A 12,565-nucleotide genomic window follows, 5' to 3' on the forward strand; every position below is an offset into this window, starting at 1 on the left:
AACTTCCAGCTGAGTCTCCATCTGGAGCGCGGAACCCACCACGCTGACTAATCATGCCTGGGCTTCTAAGACCCACTCGAGAAGGTGTCTAGGGTGAGACACCTTCCGCTATTCGAGAGGGCGCCTGCGGCCTACGTCAGTGGTGCAAACTTCTTGTCTTGAAGTTTTATTGGTCTCCCGCGTAAACCAAGCTACTCAGCTTCTTTTCTCCACTGAATTTTCCTACTGAGCTATCCTCATTCTATTGTTCTCTATATCTCTAATTAGCATATAAATAGTCGCCTAGGCCGTCTCTCCTTCGAATACCCTGGATCAGCTGGGGCTGGTCCCCAGCAGGTGGCGCCCGATACAGGATTTTCGAAGGTAAGCTCCCAGCAATTGGGGTCACCAGCCCTATTGCCCCCCGTTCTCGGAACAACTGGGTGACCAGCCCTCTTGTTCCCCCACGGAGCAGTTTGGGTGACCAGCCCTACTGCTCCTCCCTTGGAACAGTTTGGGCCATCAGCCTACTGTTCCTCCCCCGGGACAATCTGGGTCACCAGCCCTATTGTTCTTCCAGTGTTCGGGACGGCTAGGACCCCACTCAAGGGTGCCGCGGACCCCCCTGTAGGATAGACAGGGCGAGAGGAGTGGGAAGTGTTGAAAGTGTTAAAGAGTTAGACTTAGAGAGAGAAAACAGTTTCTGAAGTTAAAAGGCCAAAGAAAAGCCTGATCTTTTGATAGCTTAAAGCAAAATCTTTTACTATACTTAATTTTCTGACATGGGTAATACTGAATCAAATGAAAGACAGCTCTTTATAGGAGTAATTTTACAGTTATTAGGTAAAAGTGGAATCAAAGTTAAAAAATCTGCCATTCAATCATTTCTTTCATTTGTACAAGAGCACTGTCCCTGGTTTCCAGACGAAGGCTCTGTTAACTTAGATGTCTGGGAAAAAGTAGGAAAACAGCTAAAAACTTACCACGCCGAACACGGCTCAGAAAAGGTGCCTAATGACGCCTTTTCCTTATGGAATATCATTAGAGATGTCTTAGACCCTGCCCCTGATTCAGAAAAAGTACATCTTAAAAGTGACAGTGAAGAAAATGCTGTAGCTAAACCTGCCCCTGAATCTAAAAGAGTAACTTTTAAAGAGGAAAATGAGGTCGAAACTGTAGTTAAACCTGAGGAAAATGAGAAAAACGAAGACCCGCCCGACTATCGGCAATTAAGAAAAATGTTAGCAGCCATGACTACTCAGGAACAACTTAAAGATAGGGATGAAAAACAAGATCAGCCTTCCCCAAAAGAAAAAGAGAATTTAGGCGAGATCACAGTTAAATATCACCCTGATGGAGATCGGCATCTCTTAAACAAAGATGCCCCAAAAGGCTTAAGAGAAGCTTCCCCTGTCAGGCCATCCGCTCCAAAGAGCTTAAGGGAAACGTCTCCCATCAGGCCATATGCCCCCAGGGACTCCCAAGAGAGCGTCCCACTTAATCCATATGTAAGCTTTGGATACCAAACAGTTCAAAGAGCTCCTGAGTACAGAGCAGAGAATGTGGAACCTATGCCATTGCCACCACCTCCCATACCTCCTCCCATACCACCTCCCCCCATACCACCTCCCATACCACGCCGTACAGGTCCTATTAAACCCGCATTATTACCGCCACCTCCCTATCGAAGTGGGAAAATTCCAAAATCAGTCCCACGGAGACGGGCCTCTTCTGCCCCTGGCGAGAAATTCGATCCCCAGCTTCAGGCTTGTTTCCCTTTAATTTTTGACAATGATGAAAGTGAACAAAAGGCTATCGACTGGGAGCCTGTTTCTTTTCAATTGGTAAAAGAACTTAAAAATGCATGTATTTCATATGGGCCTAAAGCCCCGTATACGATGCAGCTAGTAGAAAATCTAGCAGGTCAATGCTTAACACCTCGAGAATGGAAATCAATTGCTAGGGCCTGCCTGTCCGGAGGACATTTTATACTTTGGAAATCTGAATATGATGATCTCGCTCGTATATATGCTTTTTCTAACCAAAATGGAGACTTTACACATATCACTGAACCTATATTACTTGGTCAGGCCGACTACCCCTCGTATGATGAACAGATGAAATTAGATAGGACTACTATACAACAGGTGGCTGATTGTGCCTTTACTGCCTGGCGCTCATTGCCCGATGGTAAAGCATCAGGTGCCGCTCTATCTGATATTAAACAAAAGTCAGAAGAGCCATTTGAAGACTTTGTCTCACGACTCTCAGAAGCTGTCCAGAGAATAATTTCTGATTCTGAGGCAGCTAAACTGTTAACAAAACACTTGGCCTTTGAAAATGCTGATTCTACCTGCCAGGCTATATTGCGCCCTGTTAGAAGAACTGGAACTCTAATTGATTATATGAAACAGTGTGCAGATGTAGGACCATCAGTGCTACAGGGTGTTGCGATAGCTGCAGCGATAAAAGGAAACTCTTATCAGCAGGCAGTCCAATCCTTTTTTACTAACAAAAACAAGCCATCACAAGGTGATCCCAATAACCAGGGCAGGAATGCATTCCCTAGAACTTGTTTTTCTTGTGGCCAGACGGGACACACTTTTCATGGGTGCCCTCAAAGACCACCCGGTTCTTATCTGCCTAATCCGGCCCAACCGGCTGTGGCTGCTCCGCAAAACCCTGCCCCACTGCCTATTAATCCTAGGTCTCTTTGCCCTCGCTGCCAGAGAGGATATCACTGGGCAAGGGACTGTAGGTCAAGATTTCATAGAAATGGAGCCTTTTTAGGCCCCGACCAGCAGTCGGGAAACGGGTTGAGGGGCCAGCCCCAGGCCCCGACAACGATTGGGGCAGCCTCACTGAACCCATTCATTCCCTTCGTCCCGTCGCAGAGCTCATCAGAGCAACCCCAGGCAGCGCAGGACTGGACCTCAGTTCCACCACCTCAACAATATTAACACCAGATAGCCCCACTATAAAAATCCCTACAGGAGTTAAAGGTCCATTACCGACAGGCCTGGTAGGAATTATACTAGGCAGAAGTTCCTTAGCTATACAAGGTCTTACAATTATTCCTGGAGTAATTGACTCAGATTATACAGGAGAAATTCAGATAATGATTTCACCCCCGACTAAAACTTTCCAAATACATCAGGGACAGAGAATAGCCCAACTTTTACTTTTGCCTTATCATAATGCAATTGGGCAAACAGCCACCCAAAATGAAAGACAGGACAAAGGATTTGGGTCTAGTGACATGGTTTTTGGGTAACAGAAATTACTAAAAAGCGTCCTATGAAATCTATTCTTGTCAGTGGCAAGTCTATTGAAGGGCTATTAGACACAGGAGCAGATGTTTCCTGTATTTCTGGGAAAGACTGGCCCAATTCCTGGCCCACACATACTACTGCAAATAACTTAGTGGGCATCGGGAGAGCTCCTACAGTAGCTCAAAGTGCAAAAATTTTAGACTGGCAATTTGAGGATACCCGTGGAACATTCCAACCGTATATGATTCCTTCGCTGCCCTTCTCGTTGTGGGGGAGAGATGTGCTGTCTCAAATGGGCATGTTACTTTTTAGCCCTGATGATAAAGTAACTTTGCAAATGCTACAAATGGGCTATGATCCTTCAAAAGGGTTAGGTAAACAGCAGACAGGAATAACTGAGCCAATTTGCCCTGCTCCTCTAAAGTTCCGTGCTGGATTAGGGTATCCAAATTTTTGATGGAGGCCATTGTTTTTGCTGCCGACCCCATTACGTGGAAATCTCAGGACCCTGTGTGGGTAGAACAATGGCCTCTGACTAAAGAAAAACTACTGGCAGCCAAAGCGTTAATTTCTGAACAACTAGAATTGGGACATATTGAGCCCTCCAATAGCCCCTGGAATACTCCTATTTTTGTTATTAAGAAAAAATCTGGCAAGTGGCGACTTTTACAAGATTTAAGAGCTATTAATGCCACTATGGAAGATATGGGAGCCTTACAACCTGGGCTTCCTTCCCCAGTAGCCATCCCAGAAGGATATAATATTATTGTAATTGATTTACAAGACTGTTTTTTCACCATCCCCTTAAATGCTGAGGATAAAAAGCGATTTGCCTTTAGTTTACCAGCAGAAAATTTTAAACAGCCTTATTTAAGGTTTCAATGGAAAGTGTTGCCCCAGGGAATGAAAAATAGCCCTACTTTATGTCAGAAATTTGTTAATGCAGCTATAGAAGATATTAGGGCTAAATATGAACAACTGTATATGATTCACTATATGGATGATATTTTAATAGCTCACCCTGATAGAGCTCATTTACAAACTGTTCTCCAGGATCTGACTCAGGCTTTAACAGACAGAGGCTTAAAAATTGCCCCAGAGAAAATTCAAGTCAATCCGCCCATAACTTACTTAGGACGGGTTATCAATTCAGAAACTGTGACTCATGCCCCATTAAAATTGAGAAAAGATCACCTTGTTACTTTAAATGATTATCAAAAACTTTTAGGCGACATTAATTGGATCAGGCCTTATTTAAAATTAACTACTGCTGAATTAAAACCTCTTTTTAACATTTTACGTGGGGATCCCGATCCAACTTCTAAGAGACAATTAACTGCTGAGGCTCAGGAGGCCTTAGAAAAAGTGGAAGCAGCTTTATCTGATAGCTATGTTAAAAGAGTTAATTTACAAACAAATTGGCAATTCCTCTGCCTAGCTACTCCAACAGCACCTACGGGAGTTTTATGGCAAAATGGCCCTCTAGAATGGGTCCATCTCCCCGCCCAGGCTAAAAAAGTAGTGGCCTCTTATCCAGGACTGATAGCTACACTGATATTGAAAGGGAGAAAACGTAGCATTGAATTGTTTGGTAAAGAACCAGCAGAAATTGTAATTCCGTATAATAAAGAACAACTTGATGCTCTCCTAATGTTTGATGAGGATTGGCAGATTGCTATCGGAAATTATTTTGGCCAAATTCTGCATCATTTACCTTCACATGTTTTGCTAAATTTTATGTCTAAACACCCGGTTATTTTCCCTGTTAGGTGTAAATACTCTCCCATCTCAGATGCTCAAATGGTTTTTACTGACGGGTCTGCTAACGGCAGAGCTTCTATAGTTACAAAAGATCAGCGTAAAGTTTTACATACGCAGGAGACTTCGGCCCAGAGAGCTGAACTCACAGCTGTTATAGAGGCCTTTGTTATGTTTGCAGAGGAGGAATTTAACCTTTACTCTGATTCTCAGTATGTGGTCAGGCTGTTTCCACACATTGAGACTGCGATCCTGCCTGAGAACAAAACTGCAATATTTCACTTGTTAACTAAACTGCAGCAGCAAATTTGGAAACGAAGCCGAGCATATTTTATTGGTCACATTCGGGCTCATTCTGGATTGCCTGGACCTTTAAGTGCCTTAAATGACCTGGCAGATTCACTAACTAAGGTCACAGTGGCTTCTGCTTTTGAAGAAGCCCGAGCTTCTCATTCACTCCACCATCAAAATGCTACTGCGCTAAGATATCAATTTCAGATTCCTCGAGACTCTGCTCGGGAGATTGTTCGTTCCTGTTCTCATTGTCCCACTACTATAAATAGTTTACCTATGGGAGTTAACCCTCGCGGTCTTAAACCTAATGCACTCTGGCAGATGGATGTAACTCACATCTCTTCATTTGCAAAATTGTCTTTTGTTCATGTAACAGTAGACACCTTTTCTCATGTTATTGTTGCAACTGCTCGCACAGGGGAAGCAGTTAAAGACGTAATACAACATCTCTTTACTTGTTTTTCATATATGGGTCTGCCAAAAGCCTTGAAAACTGATAATGCTCCTGCTTACACATCTAAGTCTTTTCAGGAATTTTGTCTAAAGTTTCAAATTAAACATAATACAGGCATCCCTTATAATCCACAAGGACAAGCCATTGTGGAAAGAGCACATCAAACGCTAAAAACCCAAATTCAAAAACTAAAAGAAGGGGAGTTTAAATATAGTTCTCCCCATCACCTCTTGCAACATGCTCTTTTTGTAATAAATATTTTAAATACTGATTCAGCTGGAATGACTGCAATGCTTCGCCATTGGTGCCCGGAGCAATTGAATGCAAAACCATTAGTTAAATGGAAGGACCTCCTTTCCGGACAGTGGAAAGGCCCTGACCCATTGTTAACCAGCGGTCGAGGATATGCTTGTATTTTTCCACAGGACGCAGATTCTCCAATTTGGGTTCCGGATAGATTGATTCGCCATGTCTCAGCCTCTCGGATACCGAGTTCCACGGCCGCCGCGACCCCGAAAGAGGAAAGGGCCTCCTCTGCCTTCGCTCCCCCCGCCAGCACGGGAAACACCACTGACATCGGAGCAACTGACATCGGGGATCCCGGATGAGCAGGGGACGGATCCGCCCACCAAACAGATGTCTCAACTTCACATACAGGATATCGCTCCCCCCGATCCTTTGCCTCACAAAAGGAGGTCAGGCCGCCTGACTCAGGCGACCCGGAATGCCTCCATACCTACTTGGGGACAAATAAAAACACTCTGCCATCAGGCACGGGGAATAACCTCTTTGCAGGGCTCTCCAACCTCCCCTGAGAAGATGTTTATTGCTATGCTTGCCTTATTATCATGCCAGGTAAGCGCCTCCTCCCCCACTCCTGAAAAGTATTGGGCTTACTTCCCAGACCCTCCAACCTTTCAAGTAGTTACCTGGAACAGTGACCCCCTACGGGTCCACACAAACCAGCCTCAGTTACTGGGAGGGTCATATACTTCCTATACCACAGACGAATATCCTATTAATTTCAATTTTACCTTCAGGGGATTAGCAGACGACCTTCCTGTTTGTTTCAACTTCCCCAGTGATATAGAAAGCTTTATTATTCCCCCTAAAGAAGGATGTGCCGGAACCTCTAAAAAGGCAGTTCTGACTCATTCTCCAGCCTCAGGTATTGAACATAGAGGGCGTCTAGCGCTTTGGATTTTACAGGCTCGTATGCCCGGGGCCCTTGATCCCCACGAACTTATAATCCATAGACCCGCTCCTGGATATCCAAGTTGTTATAATACCGAGCCTTCAGATGCCATATGGAACACTATAGATGATCGTACAGGGTATCCGATTTGGAAATCTTGTACTTATCGTTTAAGAGCTGATTACAGAATACCGGGAGGAGGAAATTACATGATTCAAGATTGGAGTAACTCAGACCTAGATAGGAGCCCATTGCCCCTTGATGACTTTCCCAGCAGATTTTATAATTGGAAGAAAGATTTGGTTTCTTGGCCTTTAAGCATTACTAGATGGCATAATAATCGATTTGTTTCGCCTATATTGTCTTATACAACTAAGAACAGAACCTCTTGGCAGCCAGAAATTTGGAGGGCCCTTGCTGCCACCGCTCCCATTTCCTTATTCCGTCCAAATAGCAATTCTACTTATTCTGTTTTAGCTTGTGTACCCTCGCCTTATGTTTTTCTCTTTACTAATGACTCCAAAAGATTAAATGTACACATGAATTATTCAGGTGGACCTAATATTGTAACTTGTGAACAATGTATGCTTCCATCTTGTTTGACCCCCCAATATAATGTTTGTTCTTTTGTTGTGTTGAAACGCCCACCCTATCTCATGATACCTGTGTCTGTGCATTCTTATTGGTATGATAATTACGGTTTGGCTGTATTACAACAACTGCAGGATTTAATGCGAACACGACGGTTTGTGGGCTTACTTATCTTGGGAATAGCAGCTTTGATAAGTGCAATTACTTCTGTTACTGTGGCAGCAATATCATTGACTCAACAAGTACATACTGCTCAATATGTTGATTCTATGTCCAAAAATGTTTCTTTAGCATTGGCAACACAGGAAGCTATAGACAGAAAATTAGAGATGAGGGTAGACGCCCTAGAGGAAGCAGTAATACATATTGGGACTGAATTGCAGGCTTTAAAGGTGAAAATGGCATTGTCCTGTCATGCTGACTACCGGTGGATATGTGTAACACCCCTGAAAGTAAATGAGACAGATTTTGAATGGGAAAAGATTAAAAACCATATTTCAGGTATTTGGAACAGCTCTGACATTAGCTTAGACTTAGGGAAACTTCACAATCAAATAGCAACCCTGGAACACTCCCGATTAGATTTTACTGCCGCTGGAACAGCAAATGATTTCTTCCATACTTTCTCTAACTACATTTCAGGAAAAAATATTCTGTCTACCTTCCTCGGCTACGCTACCTTGGCTGTTTTAATTTTATTTCTAATAATCATTCTTCCTTGTATTGTCAGGATTCTTCGGCAGAGCATTCAGAGGCTCGCGACTGAGCTACATCTGGCTGTTTTAAGAAATAAAAAAGGGGGAGATGCGGGGAGCCGGTGAGGCATTCCACTCGTGACAAAGGTCATGAGGAAGGAGGCTCGGCATACGCAAAGGCGGGATCGAGCCTCAGGAGTCCCCCCGGATATTCTCGAGCATTTTCCCCCAAAAAACCAGAGTCTGCCTACTTTATTGCTTTGTGCTCTCACCTCTGACTTTACTGGGGGCTGTCCCCTACCACCATCTCTCTCTCTGTGTGTCAAAGAGTTAACTTACAGCTCCAATTAATAAAGTTCCTGGGCAATTAGGAGTGTTTAAATCCAAACCCCTCTGATGGCTCTCTAACTCGCCTGACAAGTTTACCCGGACTCCTGCAGCTATGCATACGATTGTTTACAGTCTCCTAGCCTCGAGAGGCATGGGAAGCTTAAGATATTCAAATAGCTTAGAGCCTCTCAGAGAGTTAAAAACTGTCAGAATAAACTAGTAAAGGATTTCATTGATGAGTCAATGCTTGTTGCCAAGTTTTCACATCCCCTGAATTGTATCCTTGAATATGTATCAATTAATAGTGGGTATGTAGAAAAAATAAGTAGTGGCCTTGGTGTTAGTAACTTTAGACCCTTAAGGTAATAAATTCTTTCTTTGTTGTAAACCCATTACACATCCGCCCTATAGGAATGCAATTTTATCTTTGGAAGATGGTGCCAAACCTTGAAATAATTACTCTTAGAGAAAGTAAGTCTTTGTTGATAAGTCCTTGTCAAGAGTCATAAAATGTTAGTAGGCCTTCTGGCCAGAAGATGATGTAAATCACCTAAACCATTTGTATACGATACATTTGCAGGAAAGAAACCTTGGTTTTTGATAAGAACCAAAGACTGCTGACTTTGCATCCCCTATTATCCTCTATGTGTAACTTAGGGTATAAAAGCCCCTGTTAAAAATAAAGCTACGGGCCTTGTTTACCAGCGCTTGGTCTCCCCATGTCATTCTTCCCTTTAACTTCCAGCTGAGTCTCCATCTGGAGCGCGGAACCCACCACGCTGACTAATCATGCCTGGGCTTCTAAGACCCACTCGAGAAGGTGTCTAGGGTGAGACACCTTCCGCTATTCGAGAGGGCGCCTGCGGCCTACGTCAGTGGTGCAAACTTCTTGTCTTGAAGTTTTATTGGTCTCCCGCGTAAACCAAGCTACTCAGCTTCTTTTCTCCACTGAATTTTCCTACTGAGCTATCCTCATTCTATTGTTCTCTATATCTCTAATTAGCATATAAATAGTCGCCTAGGCCGTCTCTCCTTCGAATACCCTGGATCAGCTGGGGCTGGTCCCCAGCACACACACACTTGTCTGCCACGGAGTTCATCACAACCTGCCAACACAGTCACGTTCTCAAGCCTCCTCGAATTACTCGCACAGATGTCCTCCCAGCTTATACTTACAATGTGTAATTTCTGAGTGTAGAGAGGATGAAGTTGGACTAACAAACCTGCATTTTCAAAACTTTAAAAGTTATTAAAATATAAATGCCACTGAAAACGTGTCACTGGTGACATCTTGCTCCATTACACTGGATAAGAAGCAGAAGTGTGTCAGTTACCTCAATCATGAAACTCTTTGCATCCATATGGACAGTAGCCTGCCAGGCTCCTCTATCCATGGAATTCTCCAGGCAAGAATACTGGAGTGGGTAGCCATTCCATTTTCCAAGGGATTTTCTCAACTCAAGGATCAATGATCAGTGAATCAAGCCAAAACCTAATGTGCATCTTTTATTGGCACTAAAGAATGTTGCTTTTGCTTATAAGGTCCAAGAACTTCTTCATGACACTTTTATGTTTGAATATCATTTTTTCCCAATGTTCCAGGCCTTCGCCATACCTGACCTCATGAGAAACCACTTTACAGAGGCTAACCTACTCAGGTTTCCTCATTGCCTAGCTGCCCTGTGCCCAGGAACTACCCACCTCTGTTTCCCTCCTGCATCCCCCATGGGAGAACAAAACATCTGGAGTGGAGACTCCACAAGTAGAAATTATCACAGGAGCCAGTTCTGGGGCAGGAAAGCCTTAACTGTAATTTATGAGTTGCCAGAGGCTCAGGGAAGACAAATAGGAAAAGGAGTTCGTCTAGGCTGTATATTGTCACCCTGTTTATTTAACTTCTATGCAGAGTACATCATGAGAAACGCTGAATTGGAAGAAACACAAACTGGAATCAAGATTGCCGGGAGAAATATCAATAACCTCAGATATGCAGATGACACCACCCTTATGGCAGAAAGTGAAGAGGAACTCAAAAGCCTCTTGATGAAAGTGAAAGTGGAGAGTGAAAAAGTTGGCTTAAAGCTCAACATTCAGAAAACGAAGATCATGGCATCCAGTCCCACCACTTCATGGGAAATAGATAGGGAAACAGTGGAAACAAAGTCAGACTTTATTTTTCTGGGCTCCAAAATCACTACAGATGGTGACTGCAGCCATGAAATTAAAAGACGCTTACTCCTTGGAAAGTTATGACCAACCTAGATAGCATATTCAAAAGCAGAGACGTTACTTTGCCAACAAAAGTTCGTCTAGTCAAGGCTATGGTTTTTCCTGTGGTCATGTATGGATGTGAGAGTTGGACTGTGAAGAAGGCTGAGTGCCGAAGAATTGATGCTTTTGAACAGTGGTGTTGGAAAAGACTCTTGAGAGTCCCTTGGACTGCAAGGAGATCCAACCAGTCCATTCTGAAGGAGATCAGCCTTGGGCTTTCTTTGGAAGGAATGATGCTAAAGCTGAAACTGCAGTACTTTGGCCACCTCATGTGAAGAGTTGACTCATTGGAAAAGACTCTGATGCTGGGAGGGACTGAGGGCAGGAGGAGAAGGGGACAACAGAGGATGAGATGGCTGGATGGCATCCCTGACTCAATGGACGTGAGTCGGAGTGAACTCCGGGAGTTGGTGATGGACAGGGAGGCCTGGCGTGCTGCGATTCATGGGGTCGCAAAGAGTCGGACACGACTGAGCGACTGATCTGATCTAATCAGGGGAGACAACCTGTGTTAAAAAATCCAGAAGGGACCTAATGATGGGGGGCGACACCCACAAGATTGTGGGGTTTTCCCTGAGGAGCTCAACCCAGTCTCCAGGTTCTCACATAAAATATCAGTGAGAAAACTCCTTATGCTCTAACAGAGAGAGCCCTCTGTTCTTAATAAGGCTGCAGTTGGGGAAGCCTCGGAATGAGAACCTAACCCACCTGGGAATCATCAGAGCCTAACCGAAGGAGCAGAGAGAAAGAAACAAATGAAATATATGAAATACTTTATCATTGTTCAGTCACCAAGTCGTGTCTAACTCTTTGGAATCCCATGGACAATGGCTTCCCTGTCTTTCACTGTCTCCTGGAGTTTGCTCAAACTCATGTTCATTGAGTCACTGATGCCATCCAACCACCTTTGTTATCCCTTTCTCTCCTGCCTTCAACCTTTCCCAGTATCAGGGTCTTTTCTAAGAGCTGGCCCTTTGCATCAGGTGACCAAAGTATTGGAGCTTCAGCATCAGTCCTTCCAGTGAATACTCAAGGTTGATTTCCTTCAGGATTGACTGGCTTGATCTGTTTGCTGTCCAAGGGACTCTCGAGTCTTCTCCAGCACCACAGTTTGAAAGCATCAATTCTTCGGTGCTCAGCCTTCTTTATGGTCTAACTCTCACATCCATACAAGACTAAAGGAAAAACCATAGCTTTGACTAGACGCAGCCCTGTCAGCAAAGTGATGTCTCTACTTTTTAATATGCTGGCTAGCTTTGTCATAGTTTTTCTTTCAAGGAGCAAGTGTCTTTTAATTTTCAAGGTGCAGTCACCATGAAATGGTGAGTTTTGAATGTTGAGTTTTAAGCCAAGTTTTTCACTCTTCTCTTTCACTCTCCATCAAGATGCCCTTTAGTTTCTCTTTGCTTTCTGCCATTAAAGTGGTATCATCTGCATATCTGAGATTGCTAATATTTCTCCTAGTAATCTTGATTCCAGCTTGTGACTCATCCAGTCCAGCCTTTCGCATGATGTACTCTGCATATAAGTTAAATAACTAGGGTGACAATAAACAGTCTTGATGTATTCCTTTCCCAATTTGGAACCAGTTCACTGTTCCATGCCTTGTTCTAACTGTTGCTTCTTGACCTGCATACAAGTCTCTCAGGAGGCAGGTAAGATGGTTTTATATTCCTATCTCTTCAAGAACTTTCCACAGTTTGTTGTTATTCATAGAATCAAAGGC

General features: G+C 43.7%; 1 protein-coding gene across 2 annotated transcripts; it reads left to right on the forward strand.

Moving 5' to 3' along the window:
• Positions 1-259: 259 nt before the first annotated feature.
• LOC113882891 (periphilin-1-like) lies at positions 260-8,387 on the forward strand. 2 transcript variants are annotated; one of them, XM_027526078.1, is made up of 2 exons: positions 260-363; positions 6,183-8,387. In XM_027526078.1, exon 2 carries the CDS (start codon positions 6,226-6,228, stop codon positions 8,362-8,364), a length of 2,139 nt encoding a protein of 712 aa, XP_027381879.1. In that variant the 5' UTR covers positions 260-363; positions 6,183-6,225; the 3' UTR covers positions 8,365-8,387. The 2 variants fall into 2 exon arrangements, with proteins under 2 accessions (XP_027381879.1, XP_027381880.1); XM_027526079.1 differs by lacking the exon at positions 260-363 and having other exon boundaries at positions 5,964-6,612; positions 8,274-8,309.
• Positions 8,388-12,565: the final 4,178 nt, after the last annotated feature.

Source organism: Bos indicus x Bos taurus, chromosome 24 (assembly GCF_003369695.1).
Source record: "Bos indicus x Bos taurus breed Angus x Brahman F1 hybrid chromosome 24, Bos_hybrid_MaternalHap_v2.0, whole genome shotgun sequence".
NCBI lineage: Eukaryota > Metazoa > Chordata > Mammalia > Artiodactyla > Bovidae > Bos > Bos indicus x Bos taurus.

Bases quoted from the DNA above. Each gene is read 5' to 3' on its own strand.
- LOC113882891 (XM_027526078.1), top strand. From the start codon at position 6,226: ATGTCTCAGCCTCTCGGATACCGAGTTCCACGGCCGCCGCGACCCCGA.